General features: G+C 38.8%; 1 protein-coding gene across 7 annotated transcripts in view; it reads left to right on the top strand.

Moving 5' to 3' along the window:
- RABGAP1L (RAB GTPase activating protein 1 like) overlaps nucleotides 1-20,878 on the top strand; it is a 230,193-nt gene that overhangs the window by 42,129 nt on the left and 167,186 nt on the right. For all 7 annotated transcript variants that reach the window (XM_015635758.2, XM_015635753.2, XM_019007609.2 and 4 more), the window contains 2 exons: nucleotides 11,122-11,215; nucleotides 15,695-15,845. In XM_015635758.2, coding sequence (XP_015491244.1) covers nucleotides 11,122-11,215; nucleotides 15,695-15,845 — 245 coding nt within the window. The remainder of the gene's footprint in view (nucleotides 1-11,121; nucleotides 11,216-15,694; nucleotides 15,846-20,878) is intronic.

Raw genomic sequence — 20,878 nt, 5'->3', positions numbered from 1 at the left:
GAAAAGAAAATATTCCTGACAAACCTGATGTCATTTTATGGACTCTACTGTCCATAAAATAATCAAAAATGGATTGTTTCACACCTTACAACTTCACTTGTATTATTAAAAATCATAAAAGAAATGCACTCAGTTGACTTCTGCAGCTATTATTGTGCTGCCAGGAGGAATGTGATCATGTGGTACCTTCCTTAATATATAAAAAAATACTGAGTGCAGAGGAGTTATTATTTTTAATATGGTAGCAGTTGATAGTTACAGTTGAATTTAGATTTGTTCATGCAAATATGGCCTTTGTGTCACTAGGTGAGTATCTGACATGTTTTGAATTTGAAGCACTTCTGTGGGTTGCAGAAGTATTTAATGAAATTGCAAGGTTAAAAATTAAAAGGAAAATTGGGGATTTTTAAAGGTTTTTTGTCTTCCAGGAAGTGGAACACACCCAAGGAGAGTGACTTATCCTTAGCTCTTTTATCCCTCTCTTCTTCCTCAGTGTCCACTCTGCATTGTGTGTGTGGCAACAGTCTGTGGGTAGGGATTTTTTCTTTGATAAAATTTGTTCCTCACACTTACTTTGTGAGGTTCAAGGCAAAACATAATTCCCTAATTCTGGCCTGGGGTTCATGTTCCAAGGAAATCTGTTGATGCCTTTGGGGAATGATAGAAAAAGATGTTTTCAAATAAAGGTAGATTTCAATTCTGTGGGATTATAGTGAACTCTGTTTCTTGGATCTCTGGCTTTTTGGGGTTTTCTTTTGTAACTTCAGACTGTGGTACAAAATAGACACAAAATGAGCATAAAATGGTGTTTTCATCTCATCTAGAAGAAATTGCAGATTCTTTTGAATGATTTGGATGCTTTATTCATTAGTGGTTGTCTTTCTTTGTCTATCTGTAATCAGTATGAAAGCAGTTTGAAATAGGATTTGCAATCCTACTAGCTTATTAGGAGTTCAGACTTCATATTGTTGAAGGATCTGCTCAGGTTTTCAGTCATCAATTTTGGGTGGCCTCAAGCTGCCACTGCTTAGATAATTGCACATTTCATGTAACAAAAAATTACCCACTTTTGTATAAAGGTTATTAAAAAGACTGTTCTCAACCAACAGTTCCCGTAACCTCAGCATGAGATCCTTCTCTTTTTTTGGTCATTATCTTTCTGGTATTTTGTGAGTGTAAGTTCTAATCTAAGTCCCTGGCATACTGCTTTAATGTCAGGCAATACATAACTTTTAAGTGTTTCTAACACTGATACTTGTTTATTCTCATTGATTATATCAAAGATTGAAGTAGATTTTAACCTACAAATTCATAAATTACTAATGCATTGCTTTAGAGTTGTGACAACACCTCCAATTTTGTTTCCTTGCCTGTTCTCCGAGATGTCAGTGATCAGACAGCACGGTACATGTGGAACATGTTTGTGTTTACAAGACTACCTCCACTGTGCAGCATTTAGTTGGCTTTGTCATCTGTGTGGGTGCAAAACTACTGAAATGAAGCAATAATTCTTCTTCACTTTCTTTTATGTAGCTTTTAGCATTTGTACATCAAATTTGGAGATGTCATGGTGGCTCAATTTTATGTGCAATACACCAGGGGAGGATCATCTCTTGGATGCCCAGTTAAGGTTTATTTTTGGGACATTTTAAAATAATTCTCATTCCATATGACAGTGATGCAGGGCCTATGTTAAAAGTATATGACATAGAACAAAGTTTTAAAGTTAGGGCATAGCAGGTATATATAAGGATATAAGATAGGGTTTAAAAGGCAGAATTTGTTGTATTAAAAAGGAAAAGGTCATTTTGGCTGGCCACTGCATGCAAACAACAGGACAGGACTACTCTTGAATACAAGTGTGGGTCCTTTGAGAGATTTCTGCAGTCCTTAAGATGTGAAAAAAGTGCATTATGATATGCAGTGAGGGAAAGGCAGAGGTCATCCAGCTGTGTGCTGTGCCACCATCTCTGTGTTTATCAAATACAGGGTTTGGGATTACATAAAGAAGCAATTAAATTTGCAGCCTTTTTGCAAGGTAATCAAAATTTTGTGATTTGTCAGCATTAGGTTTCACTTGAATGATTCTAAGTGAAAAATGTGTATCGTATAATTCATAAAAAGGAATGAGAATCAAAATAGTGGCTTTTTTCTGTTACTGGTTTGATTTTAGTGAAAAAATCTGTTACCTTTATTTTTTGTTTTTGTTCTCTCCACATGTACTTCAGTAGCTATCAAATTAATTTTTCAATTTAGCTATGTAATTAATGTAAGCAGAAGGTTCTTGTGAGCATGATTTACAAAATATCAATATTGATCTAGTACCAATATCAATCTATTAACGGGCAAAGACTCTCTAACAACTGTTAGGTTAGAAAGGTTAGAAAGTTTATTTTATAAAATTTATATTTTATTTATATAAATCTAGTTTAATTATTTTATAGTTATGTTTATTTATGGGAACTAGGCAAGTGTGAGGGTTGACAAAAGATTCGAGTGTCTGTTTATATACAGAAGTATTGAATATCCAAAATACTAATGCATATTCATAATGCTAACACCTCCCATTCCCCGCTTTGTATTAAAATGCATGCTAATGAGTTAAAAAAGTTACACCTGTGTGGTTGGCTCCCTCATTTGAGGAGGAGGTCGTTTTGATGAGGAAGGATTGTCAAGAGATGAAGGAAAATCGCTCTTCCTCACTCTGACCTTTTTACCTTTGCCATGGTTGACATTACAAATGACATTTGGTAGAACTCTAATTTCCTCCCTTTGTGACTTTTAAATGGGTTTCCAGATGTAAGGGCTGTGTTCTTCTTAAGCTTATTTATCAATTTCTCTTTTCTCATTATAAACACAGCTAAACAAACATACAATGGCAAGTAATTTTTTACCTAAGTCCAAGATTCATTATCTCAAATACTGCTTCTAACCTAATCATTAACTCTAATTCCAGCAAGGCCTATCTCTAGCTAAGATCTTTAACTTTCTAAAATATTTAATTCTTTTAAAATTAGTGACTCAAGCAGAATTCAATGCAAGTTGTCTCTGTTCAGATTCATTAAACTGTATTTTTTTCCCCTTCATTTTTCCTCTCCCCTCTAAATAAGAGAATATACTGAGGATTGTCATTTCATAAATCAGTTATTTGGAAGGCATTTGGAAATCCTGTGTTCATCATTATTTCATAATGCACTAAAAGTTGGACATCTCTGAAAATCTGCCTTCTTTAATACAAGAATGACTTTCATGACTTAAAATTTGTTTCACTTTCATCCTCACTGGCAGAACTATAGCTCATATTCTATAATTCCCTGTTGCCTTATAAATGAAAATCTGTTCTTTTTTGTGGCCTTTCTCACGATCCTCTTTTATCTTGTATGTATGGAAAGGTTCCATGTCAGTAATGCTCTATCTTGTGCCCTGATAATATGCTGTCAACTTCAGCTCCTCCTTCTGTTTTGTTCTTCTCTTACATAAAAATCAAACTATTCATATTTGAATTATTCCAATTCTATTCCCACCTATCTTAAAGACCTGATTTCCTTTTCCTTCAGACTGCTCCACCTATATTATTTTTCAGTTCCACCTACTCTTTTTATTCCATGTGTGACAGCTTCTCAATTAAAATACATTAAATATCTTTTTTTTTCTCCTTCACATCAGAGCTCATACCCCACCTGTTCATTTTTTATCTGTTTTATTCATGCTTTACTACTCATTTGAGGAGGTACTTCTTTATTTTAGGAGTTACTTCACTTATTTTCTTCTATGCTCAGTGTCTCTGAAACAACTCCGCTGTTTTCCACCTTGTTTCCATTTTTGTTAACTGAAAAAGGAGTTTGACTTCTGAGGTATTGTTGTATTTCAGATGAACTAGTAGAATTTCCTGAGGAAGAACTGAACCACTCAGAAAAGCTGCTCTATAGCTATATAACAGGTGTAAAACATGGATGAGGGGAGCATTGTTTAAAGCCAAATTTCGAAGTGTGATGCAAAAAATCGGCCCACTGAAAAAAAATAACCCTCCCAAACCAAAGAAAAAAATCTTTTCACTGTAAAACTGGGAAGATGAGAAATGAAATTCAAGCACATTAAATACCTCAATTTTGTTGGTATGAGTCCTTCACCAGGATTTATTTCCTCAAGTCAGAAATGGGAAAGCCAATAAACAAAGTTGAGCCTGTTAATCCCTGATGAGAGAGAGGAATCTCTGTGCTGTCCGGCTTTGCTCTGAGTTGGTTTCCTGTAGTATTTTGTTACAGAACAAAATACTTTGCCTAACCCTGTCAGTGCTGTTCTAGGTATTGGGGTTACCCTCTGAGCATGACCTCTATTTGATACCCTGGACTATCAAAATAAGGGATGGGAAAGAAGAGGCCAACATTCTGTATTCTCCTGTGTATGATTTTTTCCTGTGGGGTGTTTATGTTAGTTACTGTGTGTGTAATTCTTCTGGTTTGAACACTGGATGCCTCAGTATTTCTTTGAACATCTCTCATCAAGAAAAAATACAGACTGGCGGAGAAGATGGGAAATGAGCAGAAGTGTGGAGAGTTTGTCCTTTGAGGAAATAAGTATTCTAGAGAAGAAACAACAAAGGCTATGATTTTTTATTTTTTTTTAAATTTTTTAGTAAGTGAGATGTGCTAAAATTGTTGAAGAGGAAAAAAAAGTAATTGGCATAAATTGCAGGTTAGGCTTGAGCTGAGAAGCAGTCAAAAGAGCAGTAAAGTCCTTGGAATGAACTGACAAAATTATGTATATCCATAGACTACCAATCTTATTTTCTATTAGATTCACTCTTTTCTAGCTTGTTCTTGAGTGTCCCTGCAGGTTTTTGAGAGAGATGGCTTTTTACACATTTGCTTGTCTGTAGGGACACTCACAAAACAGACTACATGCAAAATGTGGTATCCAGGGATTCTCTGTGGGATACCTGTGCAAGCTTCTGTATTCATCTCGTGCAAATGGCAAATATCCAAAAGAAGTGTGAGAAGAAAGTTCTAGTTCAATCAATCTACCTCAATCTATGGGACTGGTTATGGAGCAAATACTCCTGAAAGTATAGATTTATGAGGGACAAATCCTCGTGACCAACCTCATCACTTTCTGTGACAAGGTGACTGTTCTGTGGGCAAGGGACAGGCAGTGGGTGCTGTACACCCTAGTTTTAGCAGGGACTCCAACACTGTATTCCATAGTGTCCTTATCATTAAATCAATGAGGTAGTTACTGGACAAGGTGAAAATGATGTGGTTTGAAGGTTGGTTTGACTGCTGGGATGAAAGAATCAATAAATGGTGTGAAGTCTGGCTGGCAGCCAGCAAGTGGTGTTTTTCAGTGTTGGGATCTGTGCTGTTAAATTTCTTTATTAATCACCCATGTGACAAGACCAAGTGTACCTCCAGTAGGTGTGGGGACTGCAGCAAATTGAGAGGAGTTCTCAGTGCTCTGGGAGGCAGGGCTTCTACTGAGAGGGACCAGGACAAGCTGGAGAAAGGCACTAGCAAGACCTTGTGAAGTTCAGTGAAGGCAAGTGCTGGGTCCTGTATCAGTGACAGAGCAACCTCCCAAGACAAGATGGGCTGAACACAAACAAGATAAAAAGTGACTTTTTCAGAAAAGTATTTGGAGATCCCAGCAGACAAAATTTTGAAAACAACTCACCAGCACATCATGATAGCAAAGGCAGCTGAGCACAGCGTGGGCTGTTTGCAGGAGTCCAGGCAGCAGGTCCAGGCAAGGATGAGTCCCCTCTGTTCAGCACCGTGTTTGCAGTGCAGCCAGGTTTGGGCTCCCCGGTACAGGACTCACACAGACACTCTGGAGCATGTCCAGTGGCCAGGCTGGCCAGATGGCAGCAGCACATGGTGTACAATGAGAGGTTTAAGGGAACTGTGTTTGGTTTAGGTTGGACAGGAAAATGCGTTGCTGTCTACATCTGCTACATCAAAGCAGTGAGTGAAGATGGAGCCACTCTTCTCAGAGGTGCCTGGTAACAGGCTGAGAGACAACAGGCACCATACACAAATTGGAACCCCTGAAATTCTGGTTAGATAAAAGGGTGTTCTTGGTGGGTTGGTGTTATGATCCTGATTAACACAGAAGAGCAAGGAAAACCAAGTGTCTGGGAATTAAATGGATTGAACCCAGAAAGGTTTGAAATGCACTCCAAAACTTGATTAAAAACAAATGAGATTAGATGTTTGTGCCAAAAAACTTGATTATTTTATTTAATAGTAAAAGAGGCAAAGAGAAATAAAGAAATAGAAGAAATATGCAAGGGTGGGGAGATAGGGAGACAGTGACAGGGTTTATATAGGAACATATCACCCTTCTGAGGGTCCCAGTGATGTCTCGTGGCTCCCCTCCATCTGGTCTTCTTCATGGTGAGGATCCCCCACAACCCTGTGCCAAGAAGTATAGAATCTGATGGATTAATGTACCTTTGGGCCAGGTGGGAGCACCCATGTGCCCTGGGGAGGGCAACTTTTACACTGTCCCTTGCAACACTGCAGATCTGTTGCATCATCTGCTCTGTTGCAGGTCAGGGGACACATTGGGGGTGCCTTTGATGGCCCCTGACACCCCCTCTGCTGTTCCTTCCATGGATGTGGCTGTTTTTGGGCCCCTTGGCTGAGCTGCTGTGCACAGCACTCACTGCCTCGGACCAGTGGCTTTTTCACTACACACCCAAAGCCTCTCCTCCCTCCTACAGTCTGGTGTGGAGGGTCTGTGAGAGGCTGGCAGCTGATAACCCCAGGGCTGTCATCTCCATCCCTAAGGTGCTAAGCTTGATCCCTCTGTGAATGAATTCTTCTTCCCCAATCCTGACCTGAGTCACTTTATCTTCATCAATGTGCAGTGCAGGGTGCCATTCAGGGTGTGCTGGTCTTTTGCTTCTGTTTTTATTTAGTTTTGCTGTAATAGGCAGAAGTCCTTCATGAAGATGTTTGTCACAAATTATAATATTTCAGTCTCTGAAAGTTGGTTGGCTTGTTTGTTTTTAACAAACACTGATGACCACATCAGTGTGGTCAAGTAGTGCATCAGGTTGTCCAGAGAGATTTTACAATCTCCTTTCTTGAAGGTGTTCAAGACTAACCTCATACTGTGGTTTAACCCTGGCTGGCAACTCAAGCCCACACAGCTGCTCGTGGCACTCTTCCATGGTGAGGTGGAGGAGAGTCAGAAGGGTAGAAGTGAGAAAACTTGTGGGTTGAGATGAAGACAGTTCAGTAGGGGAAGCAAAAGCCGTGTACTCAAGCAAAGCAAAATGGGGAATTCATTCATCACTTCCCATGGGCAGGCAGGTGCTCAGCCATCCTCTGGGGAACGGCTCCATCACGTGTAACAGTGGCTTGGGAAGATGAATGGCATCACACTGAAGTTCCTGTCCTCATTTTCCTTCCTGCTCTACATGCTGAGCACGATGCCCTATGGTCTGGAACATCCCTTGGGTCAGCTGGGGTCATCTGTTCTGGCTGTGTCTCCTCCCAAACTCCGGTGCACTCCCAGCCCTTTTAGTGCTCCCAACCAACCCCAGCACACCTTTCACTGAGGTCCTGGTGTGACCTGATCTGATTAGAGCTTGGAGTGGATCAGACTAGCTGATCTCCAGAGATCTCTTCCAGCCCAAAGTATTATGCCATGCTGATACCATACAGAGCAATGCCTGCTGTGGGAGTCTGATCCTTCAGGCTTGCTTTAAAAAGGCTCTAAATTCAGGAAATTGATTCATGAGGAATGACCTTTCTGTGAGTTTTGTGAATCATGTTGCAATTCAAAACAAAACAGAAAACCTTTGAGACTTACTGTTTCCTGGGGGTTGTCTTAAATCCTGTTTATGTGTACATGCATTCACAACCCCAAGGTTTGCTCCCTTGAGATGTCTTCCATTGTCCACCTGCCCTGAAGAAGTTTAAGTTTTATTGCCCAGTCAATGGCTCTGGGAGATAGGGCAAATACAGGAGGAAGGAAAAATACACAGAACGTTTAGAAGAATGGATCTGTGGCTTTCCCAGCAGAATAAGGGCGGATTAAATCATGCTTTGGCAAATTCTGCTGGCTTATAGATGCTATGGAATGTGGAAAAAATTGTGTAGAAATACTCAGAGAAAAACATCTACAGTTAAATATCCCTCCCATGGCATCTTTTTTTTCTTAGCTTATACCTTAATGCTTTAAGAGGTTAGAATATGTAATTACTCTTTAGAATGGAAACAAAGTAGAGGTCTTTAAGGCTGTTTATTCTCTTCTCTTTGCCCTGTTCTATTTTGAAGTTTGATGCTAGCGTCTTTTGAAAGGGAGCATATGGCATTTCTAATTAAGGCCTGAGATTTTCTGACATATAACTGAATAATACATTTCAAACACTGCCAAGCCTTCCAGATGAAAGAATTTTCTGGCTGAAGCACTGGAATGTATGTGCTGTGTAACCCTGGTCTCCTTTAGAACTTCGAAGAATTCTGCCCGGAATACCAGCGCAGTGAGAAATCAAGGGGTTTGTTTCTTTAGGCTGATCTCAGTATTCCTTGGCAAGCTCAGCTTTGGATCTGATACGAGCTACTGTGCTTTGTTGCTCAGAGGATTCAGTGTAGCTACATTCTGAAACGTTTTGGTCTGCCAGGGGATTTTAGTCATCTTTATCAGATTTCATTCCAGGCTGCAGGGTTTGTTTGTGTGTATTTTCAACATTAACTCTTGTAGAGATGTGCTGTAGCTCTGCAGTCTCTCCAAATAAATTCTAATCTCTTCCTTTCAGCATTTGGTGCCAAATTTTCTTCTTTTACTTGGAATGCATAAAAGCTTTCTGAAATTGTGGTTTGTGATAAATTCCTGATGTGATCTGATTTTCTTGAGATTCTTAATACATACCAGTATCATTAACATGTACCTTGTATCTCTGAATGGTAAATGGGCTCATCTCAGAGCTTTCCTCAGATTTTTTTTCTTCTTTCCATGGGAAGTAGAAGGGACTGCATTTATTGTTGGTCCCTCTGACACAGTTGTGCAAATCAGAAGAGGAAGGAATTAAGCAAAAGTAATGCATTTGGTTCCTTTTTTTTTGTTAGTTATTGCCATGTCTGTGTGGTAAGTGAGGAAATTGGCCTTTACACTATTTTTGGTAATTTTTAGGGGGAAGTTGAGTCTTTGAATACATTTTTTCCCCTCAGGACACAATTGATTCCTTTAGTTACTGGGAAATCTGTCACTGTGATATAAAATTTTAGTTAAAATTAAAAACTTGGGGGTTTTAGATCTTCTTATTTCCATCTTTAGGTATAGTGAATGCATGCAAAAGATTGGGAGATCTTAAAGTGAAATTTTTTGTAGATTTGTGATGCAGGTGGGTAGTTACTTTGTTTTGATTATTTTTAATTGTAATGGGGAAATATTTAAATGGAGGTTGGGCTGGTATTTGGGAACTGTAAAGCTGTGTAAACAGGTTCCAAGCTGAAGCCTTTCACCAATGTAGTGTACATTTTGAAACACAGAGATTTCTGATATGCTTCTCTCAGGGCAGTGTTTTTGCTGTTAATTGTCCTTGAAATACAGCATATGCTATCTTTGTCTTCACAGCTCACTGTCAAATTCAAACATTGATGATGTTTTATTAATGACTTGTATTTGACAGCTGCTACGAATATAAATTAGAAATCTGTAATTGAATGATAAGGATGAAGAGTTAACAGGGTAATTGCACAAGTACTGAAGATCCTCTTCTACCTCAACTGTGTTGTCGACATAAAGCTGGAGTTGAAGTGTTTAATGCACCTGAGGGAATGCAGGCTATTAGATCAGCAACAAGATGTGACAGAGCTGTGTGGAACAGCGTATTAAAGGGATTTGGGGGCAGATGTAACTTTGGTGGTTCTTTTTTTGTTATATTTTAACTTCTGGAGACAGTTCAGGTCATAGGAAAGAGCAGCTTGGAGCCCTTTAACATGAAACTGTCCAAGGCTTCTGCAGCCTCTGAGGATAACTGGTTGCCCAGAGAAGCTGTGGCTGCCCAGTCCCTGGAAATGTTCTGGGCCAGACTGGATAGGGTTTGGAGCAACCTGGGCTAGTGAAAGATAGCCATGCCCATGGCAGGGGACTTGGAACTGGATGAGCTTTAGGGACCCTTCCATCACAAACTGATCTGGGATTCTGTGATGATGATAAGACAGTTGTTGCTGTGTCTCTTTTTGGCTTGTGTTTCCTACTAAAGACACAGAAAGCTGGAGCCTGTCAGCATCTGGTGGTGTTGAAGTTGCACTTGTTTAATTCTTATCAGTATTTTATTCAGATAAAACTGGAAAAAGTCCAAATAACTGCAAGACCATATTTTCATAAGGACTTGCCATATGGAGTTAGACTGTCCAGCTTACTTTGGGCAGCTGCACAGGCTTGTGAGACACTTGGAATCCTAATGAACACTTGGATTGGATGGTTTTTTGAGCATGCTGTTCCAGGCCAGTATGATCCCTTCTGGGTTTGAATGTTGGTCATATAATGGCATATATCCCTCCCTAGGTGTTTCATTCTTAATAGTTACAAGCTTTCATTTGAAGCAATCCTCTCTGTTCCATGCACTATGACCTTTAATGTCACAGTTGTTTTTCTTCTGCTCATCCATGAACTTACTTCAGTGAAAAAAATATTTTTTTGGCTCAGAGAAGGCTTCCTGAGCTCAGGGTACCACAGGACAGCCAAAGGCACATGGTGTAAAGAAGTAGCATTATCTACTGTGCTTTAACAGAGACTTCTCTTTATGTGAAGTCTGGAGTGGATGTGGATATTTTAGGTAACACTGTGAAATTTCATTAAATGGAGAGCTGACAGCCTTGAAATTTTTCTCACATAATGCTTTTCTAGGTCCCAGTCCTTACTCTGGTAACACTGCTGTGACTTATTCCCTAGTCCTATTCTTTCAAACTTTATGATAACACTATTATGGTAAAGTCTGCTAAGCATTCTTTATGATCTCATTAAAATTTTGATCCTTTTATGCTGTTAAAACTGATACATGAGAAAAAAATTGTCTGAGACCTGTATGTGTGCATGTCTAGTGTCTGTGCTCTTGGGTAAACCTTTGTGTGCTTTTGTTTTCTTGTTTTCTCTTTCTTTTTGCAGAGAGTGATAATGAACTCTCCAGTGGCACTGGTGATGTGTCAAAGGATTGTCCTGAGAAGATTTTGTATTCCTGGGGAGAGTTACTGGGGAGATGGTAATGCTTAATTTCTTACATTAGATTTTAGATATTAACCTTTTATTTGGTTTATGACACTCTGTGCTCCTGAGGAGGAGATTTGGAATTCTTCAGCTTACACAGTTTAAAAAATAAAATGCAAGACACAGTGAAGTGTAGTTTTTAAACTTAATTGAAAGGGGACTGGTATAGGTAACTTGGAGATTTTTTGACAAGTTTTTTCCGTAGCATTTGCACAAGTCTCGTTTTGTTTGGTGTTTGAGAGTGTATTTGTATGTGCTCACACAGCAGGTTTGAGTCTTCACAGGCAGAACTTTCTGGTCATTTGTGGCTGGCTGTTAAATCCTCATGAAACTCAGTGCCAGGATAGGACAGACACAGCAACTCCCATGTGTCCCATCTAAGTCATGCATGCCAGCTGGTGTACATTTAATTTGTTTAGAAGCACTTTGGTTTTTTTTCCTATTTTTGTTAATGTGCTACATGTAAGCACTCAAAAAGGAATCTAGAAAGACTGTGGATCCTCACTGAAACACTTCATGTTGGTGAATAAAATGAAGAATATTTGTAAGCCCAGACTATGTTCTCAACAGTGTTATTTCTGTTGTTTAATTAAGTGCTTCTGTAGCAGTGCATACTGTGCCAAGAGAGGAAAAATCTGTCTGTTTGCTGCCTTAGAGAGACCTGAGCAAGTGCCAGAACCACTTACTTGGTTTTCCCTGTGCAAGTAACAGCTCCTGCTGCTGGAGACAAAAATAATTAGAGGCCCTTAATCTGGAACTGTTTCCTTTTCCTAGCTCCAAAAAGAGAGATGAACAACATTTTAAGGATTTATTTGGACAATTCCTCCCTTTACTTGGCTACTGCATAGCTTTAGAGAAACAGCCTCTTACTGCTGACCTCATCTGTATGGAGATCTCACACAAAGGTTTCTGGATGAGGCATCACAAGGTTTTACTGAGCTTAACTGAACCCTCCCCCTGGAACCATCTCCTTCTGACTGAGTTTTTAACTACTCAGTCACCCAAGTTTCTGGCCTTAACCCAAGATCCAAGATTGGAAGATAATGTTTTTCAATTTAACTTTTTTAAAAAAATTAATTTGTCAGTTAATTCTTCTATTTTTAACCTGTGTCTTTGACAAATACCTGGACTCCATGGATGAGCATGCTGATTAAAAGGATAGCCACAGCTCATGGTCTTAAGTTTCATGTATCCACTATTCTGGTTACTCAAGTATACTTATTAACAAGACAAAACATTTAAGACTTGGAATAAACTGTTTTGGAATCCTAACATAATTTACACATCAATCAAGAGAATTGTTTAGTAGTTAAAGCAGCTTAAAATTAGGTTAAAATGGGGTAAGAAATGAGAGATCCCAGCCTGTTTGAAGACTGGAAAACATTTCTTTAGGAATGTCTCAAGCAATATTGCCTGTGGAGAGAAATTAAAATCTGTTAACTGCTTGAGTTCTTGAAGAGTGTTAATGTTATGTTTCAAGAACAAAACTTAGATTAACAGGTGAGAAATGCTAAGGATTTGAGAACTAAAAAGAAATCAAAATAAAATCTAGTGTGTTGAAAACTGCACTGTATGTTAGTAGAAGTTCTGTGCACTTGTAAAAAAAGTAAATAAACAAAAATTTACATTTTCACTTGGAATCACTTGGTGTGCTGATTTGCCTCTTAGATGAAAAATTTCTTCTGTTTTAATTGCTTTTTGTCATTTCATTAAAATGTCAATGTAACCTATTGGACTCAGCAGAAGCACTGCTCCAGGAGTCTTCTTCAAGAATATAAACAGAAATAAGAATAAGATAATTTACCAAAAAGATAGAACAAACAATTGAAAAGTAATGGTATATCTATTTATTTTACTATTTACTGCATCCTCAGCATTAAAGTTGCTGCATTAAAGCTGCTTTAGCTGACTGGTCAACTATTTCCAAAAAAAAAATCTAGTAGCAATGATCAATAACAGTCTTTGATCAGAAATGTATGTTTGTCAAGTTGGAGCACAGTCTATGCATTGCTGCTTTATATCCTTGCTCTCTGATATTTTAAAATTGGATTTATGAGTTTGTGCAGATGAATTGCAGCATTTTGTAGCAAATTAAAGATGTCAGCATCCATGAATGGTGACTCCCACGTGATAAAGGATAAGGTTAGAATAAGGCAAGCTTTTATTTTATGCTGGCTTCTGTTTCTGAGCAAGGATTATGTATGCACAAGCTGTGTCTCAAAGAGCCATCCAGTACTTGGAAAGTTGGCTATGGAAGTTAGTAATTCTGTCCAGCAGGGACTCATATTGCTAAAGTAATACCTCTGCCATACAATACAAATCCAGGACAGGGCCAGTAAAGTCTGGTTGTTTGTTTCTCAGTTGGGATTATGTTCAGGATGGTGTTAGAGTATGTGTGTTAGTTGTTGCCTTATTTGTATTGTTTCCTTGGTGTTGCTGAAAATTTCCCTGTTATGTTTCTATAGGAATGTCCCTTTTTAGCTGTTCATTTGATCAGCTTGCCCAGTCCTCAGGGGGAGCCCTTCTTTGTTTCTCATCTAACACCTATGACCAGATCAATGTAATAACTAAACTAATCCACAACTAGAGTTTCACATTTCTGATGTATTTACTATATATTTATTCCTCAACATGCATGTTGTAATTCTGTAACTGCTTAGAGTATCTGGTTATAGAATCACTGAATAGTATGGGCTGGAAAGGACCTTAAAGCTCATCTCAGGGACATCTTCCACTATCTCAGGCTGCTCCAAGCTGTGTCCAGCCTGGCCTTGGACACTTCCAGGGATGGGGCAGCCACAGCTTCTCTGGGCCATCTGTGCCAGGCCCTCACCACCCTCACAGGGAAGAAGGACCCATGTAACCTGGCCTCTCTGTCAGTTCAAAACCATTCCTCTTTGTCCTGTCATTATCTGCCCTTATAAAGGTTCTCTTCCTCCTTTTTATGAACTCCTTTAAAGTCAACTGAAAGGCCATAATAAGGTCTCTGTGGAGCCCTTTTCTTCTCCAGGCTGAACAGCCCCAGCTTTCCCAACCTGTGTCCATAGCAGAGAGGTTTCAGCCCTTGGAGCATCTTTGTGGCTTCCTCCTAACCTGTGCAAATCCTTTAAGTCAAGTGTTTAGTGCTTTTAATGTTTCTGTCAACACTGGTTTTCTTTCTAGCTCTTTCCCATTGCAAGACTGTTAGGGTGATGTGACTGACTGCAAAAGAGACTGAAAAATATGAAAGAAACTAGTTTGTATTTGGGTATCTGAGGGATAAATGACTAAGATGAAATTACTTGTACTGCACTGCACATTTAAAAATAAAAATAATTATTGTTTTTTAAAAGAATAAGGGTATTAGGTAATCACACTCTTTTACTCAGGTCATTTGGAAAAATGGGGATATCATCCCCAAAGCATAGGAAAAAGAAATAGGTTGGAGTCTCTTTTAAATTTAAACAGCAGTGGTAATCTGTTCTTGTCCTAATGACCTGTTTCATAGAATAAGTACTCTAAACATTCACTGCAAATCCAGGGTCATATTGCAGGTTATTTAGTGAATCACAGCTTGCTGGCATTTGGCTGAACAACCACTCTCACTACTCTGCTAGCAGGAGAGCTGGGGCACAGAGCAGTGGTCAGAGCACCTGGAGCACAGCACTTCCTACAGCAGAAAGAGCCAGAAATCAGTTTGGGCAGTCTTCTGCTGCATTGCTCTGAAAATTGTCATGAGTCTAAGAGTGCTTTAATCTTGATTAGCAAATACTCTTATCTCCAAAAGAGCTTTTCAGCATCTGCAACTGAAAGCTCTGTAATATTGTGCACATGCAGTGATTTTTGTATTCCTACATTTCTTGTTGTGTGTGTGTAAAACCAGATAGTAAAGCACCAGCTCAGACCAGCAGAGAGATTTATTTGAAATAGTGGGATTGTACAAACGTGTGTGCAAGTGTTCCTGTTTTGTGGGACTTGGAACATACTCTTGGCATGAAGCATGCAGCTAGAACTTCAGTCTTCATAATAGTACTCTTAAAATTGTCTTTCATTCTTTTTCCAAAATTTGTTTTTCTGTACAGCTTACATTATTTTAAATTTATTTTTCTTAACCTAAGCTAAAGCATACATGTTGAACAAATATTTAAGTTGAATTGTCTGCACAGATGGCATGTTTTTCTCTTTCAGTTCAAATTGTTCTTCATTAGCCAACTTAGTTCAATTTCAGCAACTGTTGATTGTTAATTTTCATTAATGTCTCCACACCTAGAGAATTTGGATATCACTGCATCTTGCCACTGGTTCTTACTGTAAATCCTTGCAGAGTTTTTGTTTTCCATCTGACAAACACTACTGTAACCAGTAGGGGAAAAGTTTGTGTTGCCAGTTCCTGACTCTGCTTTAGTGAATAACTTTAAAGATTTTTAATGTTTTTAATCTTTATTTTGACTTCTATAGTTGGAGTATAACAGGCAAATGATCACCTTTGTTTCAGGCACAATAACCTTGTTGTGAGACCGAATGGATTGTCCACTCTGGTGAAGAGTGGTGTTCCTGAAGCATTGAGGGCAGAGATCTGGCAGTTGCTGGCAGGATGCCATGACAACCAGGCAATGCTGGATAAATACAGATTACTCATCACAATGGTAAGGGACTTACTATTTGTTCTTTCCTTCTTTTGTTCACTTTTCTTTCCTTTGGTTGAGATGAATACTGCTGGGCAGCAGTTTTAGTCAGTGGTAGGGCAGCAGAAGAATGAAACAGTTTGACTTGTTTTAAGCAAGTGAAATTGTGATTATGTGACTTTACCTCCTGCCGTGGGTACCTGCTACATGGCATTAGCAATAGAAATTGCTGACCTATATCTGCAGTAATGCTTGACATTTAGCTTTCTTTTCTCTTGCTGTAATGATAATAAGAACGTCAACTTGTTCAGAAGTTTGCTTGTGGGTTTTTTTATGAACTCAAATCCATCACTTTGTTTTTTCAAAAGGTTGTCTTACGTACATCTTAATTTTAGGGGTTTCCATTCTTAAAAAAACTTAAACCCTAACCAAAGGTCATAAAATTGAGTATTTCTTCTTTCTGTTATTTATTTTAAAAAAGAATATTTAAAACATTTGACCTAGGAGGAAACCAGTCTCCTTTCTATTTGGGTGAGCTGAGAAGAGAATCCTTTTGGGAATCCATTCCCATTCTGTGTCCACTAGTACAGACAGTGAGCATTCTAAGATGTTTACAGAGCTGTTTGATCTTCTTAGTTCTGTGATGGCAAGAGGGAGGAGCTCTGTGTTGTGTAGCACAAACTCTTTGCAGTGTCAGAGGTGATCTCAGTGTTTGGGGTTCTGGAGCTCTGCTGCTGCGGGGCTCTGAGAAGAGCAGCAGTCTCAAATATGCTTTTAATGGCAGAAATGGATGGAGATAATTTTTATGCTGCTCAGAGCAAGTGCTGGGTTTGTTACCTGGGTTATGAATTATCTGTCCACACAGAAATTCTGGGGTAGATGTTGTTACTCAAAAGTTTCCATTCATAATGTTGTCATATTGTTTTGCTACTTGTCCTCTTAATTTGACATAATTATGTTTGTGAAGTTTAGAAGCATCCCCAGAATGAGAGATGTCCTGGTGGCTTCTTTTTTCTTTACCAAGAAGGGAGAATGTTTTGATAGCGTAAATTTTTCATTTTGATGTTGTAGCTGTGTTATATTTTCCTTAGAAACCATTCACAGGACATCTGTCAGCTGTATATTACATCAAAGCCACCTCCATTATTAAAGCTCCTGCTTTCCAAAAGTGGGAAAGACATTTGTTTTGCAGCAGAGGAGGAAGTGGAAAACCTCTAAAATGCAAGGTCTGTCTTGGTGCTGGGGCCTTGTGCCTTAAAAATACCTTGTTACACTTGGCCTTTTCACTGCAGAAATATTGCAGTGTATTGCAATGTGTACTTTGGAAGATGCTATTTCATACAGTATTTAATATGAAATATTATAGTGTTACTGATGAAAAATTTAAATCATCTGCTGAAGTGAAGCATTTATGCAAACAGTTTTTTTTCTAAAGTGAATCATTTTCCTTCTGAAATGGCAGAACCTCTTCTGTAGTCTGTCTGTCTAAACTGCTGATGATCACATCATTTGGCAATAAAAGACTCATGAAAGAAATGAACAGGAGGGAGCTTGTGCCATACCAAAGCTAGGCCCATCTTTGGAAGAGGTAGTATGGGATGCTTCAGAAAAAAATGTCAGCGGATTTTTTTTTTTTAAATGAATTATTATCTGATATTTATGTCTGTGAACCAAACTTTTCAGTTTCATTTGGGTGTGTCACTAATGTGAATTAAGCAGAGAAAGAAGTAGAATATATATTACAGTAGTATATGCTACTAAAAGCTTGGTTGTAGTGTTACCTTATATGTGTCAATAATAACCTAGTAATAATAATGTTAAACTTCAGAGTTATTTGGGTACTAATGACTTGAGAGAGCAGAAATGATTTCTTTTCTCTGCATTATTTGTATTCTACCATCCTAATATACCAACAAGACAAACTTTATTTTTTCTGTAATTATTTATTCTTCCCATCAAACCCACAATTTTCATCTTGATTATTTCAGTTTATATATATATATATATATATATATATATATATACACACACATATATATGTTTGCACAAATTCATTGTCTCCTTGTATTTTGGTCATTCTGCTTGTTGTTTTTCTTCTGGAAGCTGGAGATGTTTGTGGGTGCCTTGACCTCTTCAGCAGTATATTCCTGGAACATATGTGTTCCTGAGCCATTCCTAGTTGGGGAGAGCTGGTGATGCTCTGCACTTGCAGTCCTGGGAATGAAGTGGGTTTCATTCCAGAAGAAAGAGGTAGTACAAGCATCTGTGAACTTGAACTATTGCCTACTGAGACCCCCACAAGCTCCCAAAACCTCTCTGTCCCTCAACCAGCTCCCCATTGCTGCCCAATTCCTGGAGCAGTTCCCGAGGTTCTGTCCCATGCTGCCCATGGCAGCAGATCCTTCCTCTGAGCCTGCTCTGCCAGCACTCCAGCCCTTCCCTGCTCATCCAGCCTGACCTGCAGCCCTGGCTTAAATTGGCAATTGCAGCACCTCAGTGAGAAAAAGGGCACTGGAGACCACTAGAAAAATCTCTGCCGTGATACTGTCCCAGCTTGAAAGATAAACTCAATACTTGGAATTATTAGTACTTAAAACCTGATTTATGCTTGCCTCTTCTGGGGACGGAGCGAAATCTGGTAAAAACTCTGACTTTACTACAGTGTTACTGGTTAACTTCTGGTGAAACTGCTCACTAGGGAGAGTTGTGTTGTTGGCAGGACAAAAATGTGTGTCTTGTGATACTCTGAATGACAGCAGACTCTCAGCATTTAAATTTAGTTTAGAGACCGTGATATAGACACATTTGTTGTTCTTTTCCAGTCTTGTGCAGCAGTGCTGTGTTAGATTGGCCAGCTATAAGACCTGTCACCTAAGAAATCTGGCTGTGCATTTATACTGTATATATCCATCTGTATGCAGAGCTCTGGAACCTGCTGAGTGTTTCTCAGCTACAGGAGTGCTTTGTTCAGTGTGTTCTATAGGAGAGGGTAATTTGGGGCTTGTTTTAGAGTCTCAATTCAGCACTGAAAGCAAAATAAAATGTCTCATTTAGACAAGTCAATGCAGCACTTTCTCCAAAAGGCTTCTGTGTCCTCTAGTCCTGTGTGCACTGGAGATCAGCAGTCTGTCAAGAATGACCTGGTGAACTGTGTTCCCTTTTCCCCAGATCAGAGCATTTATTTCACATCTTTAGGTGAGTTTGGAGTTCCAGGAGGGAAGGGAGAAAGAAATACTTGCTCTCACAAGTACTGACAAGCACTACCTTGCACTCTCTTAAGTCTCCTGATGAGTTCCAGCTTGATGATTACCGTGAGTTGCTCAGAATTTTTGACTGAAGCACAATAGTAGGACTTGCATACAATTTTAGAGAGTCGTTATGATTTGGCAGCTGCTTCGTTTCTGACATTTATGCAAATGTGTTCTGTATGACAGTCAAAATCTGCCTTCCTTCCCTTGCTGGCATGTGTGCCATGGGCTCTTCACAGTGCTGCATGTGGCACCTGACAGGAAGGGGGAAGTCAAATACACATCAGTAGGAATAAATGTGTATTTTTATTTGTGTATTTATTGTAAGGAAAATAAAATCAGAGTGAGAAAAATCTGCTTATGATAATGAAGGGGTAATATTGGTACTTAAAGAGCTTTTGAAAAAGCATGTCTGGTTTGTTTGTTAAAAGAATATACATAGAAAAATGTGCACAAGCTGAGGTCAATTCATCTTGGAGTGTTTTCTCCTGCCTGCTTGGCATTATTTCATCTTCACTGGTTCCTCTCCCGAGACTCCAATGAATTTTTCCATGATGAAGTGTGTTCAGAGCTCTGATAAACTGGTGGGTGCCAAGCCAGAGTATAGCCTGTTAACAACTGGAGTGACTGGTTAATTGTCTCCTGCAAGAATCATGCTCCCCTTGTGCCACTGCTTCAGAGCAGGTGTCAGGCACTGTCAGTGTTTAAATGAGTAGAAATTTGCTGTCACTTGATGGCAGTGATGCAGCAACTTAGCCTAAAATACTTGTTGCATCTGCATGGGGACAGATGTTTTGTTTATTGTATCTTACAGTGCTTATTATCAGAATTTTGCTTCTCTGTTTTAGATGGTTTCATTCTTGTATGAATTCTCACTGGTGAATTTGTAGGGTGAGACTTCTTTCCTATCAGGGCTGCCTGTAGTTGTGGCAGTAAAATGAGAGCAGATACAGGAGGCTGTCACTCACATTTTGTAGTTTGAAAACTTCTGGGTGGACTGTTTTAAGGTAGCATTTCTGATTCTAACCTGTATGATTTATTCATAAAAGACTTCCAGTTTGCAGTAGGAATTCCAAATTAACTCCATGTTCATCTAATAGTATATATAGACTTATTTTAAATGCAGCTTTAAAGGAAGCAAAACTTGTTTTAAATTTATTATTTCTTAAAGTAAGATCAGAAAAAGAAGCCTATTCTCAGACAAAGTAGATGTTGGTAGTATTCTATTACTCAAAACAATGAAAGTTTGTGTAGGAATGAGAATGCCCAGTTTTGAACTGGATGGTGACTTTGAGTCGAAGGTCTTAAAAAAAGATTGAGTGTCTGTCCTTCCAAATGACTTGTAAGTGAACCAAAAATAAGATTATTTGTTTATTGTCATAATTTCCTTTGGCAGTAGGAGCATGTGCCCAGAACAGAGATAATAACTAATTAAAAGGTCAGGCTTCAGAAGACTTGGCCAAAACCCAGCTTTTTCTGCTGACTGTATTTTTTGGTTTTGTGTCTGGACCAATAACATTTCAAGCCACTCCACATAAGAATGAAAATCCTTACAATTCTTCCAAGCTCTGAGAGGCAGTGATTTGGGGATTAAATATTGTCGTATCATGAAAATAACAGATCTCAGTAGTTTAATAATTTGAAAATGGCACTAATCAGGGGTATCACTACTCCAGCAGTATAATTCTCATGCAATACTGAACAATTATAATAAAGTATTTTCCATTGCTGCAGAAGGTGGATCAAATGGATTGGATTTGGAGCTGGATGAAATTAATCAGTTTAGAGTTAATATATGTAGTTTAT

Source organism: Parus major, chromosome 8 (genome assembly GCF_001522545.3).
Source record: "Parus major isolate Abel chromosome 8, Parus_major1.1, whole genome shotgun sequence".
In the NCBI taxonomy this organism is placed as follows: Eukaryota; Metazoa; Chordata; class Aves; order Passeriformes; family Paridae; genus Parus; species Parus major.
Note: the sequence above shows the minus strand (reverse complement) of the source record. Positions and strands in the feature narration are given on the sequence as shown.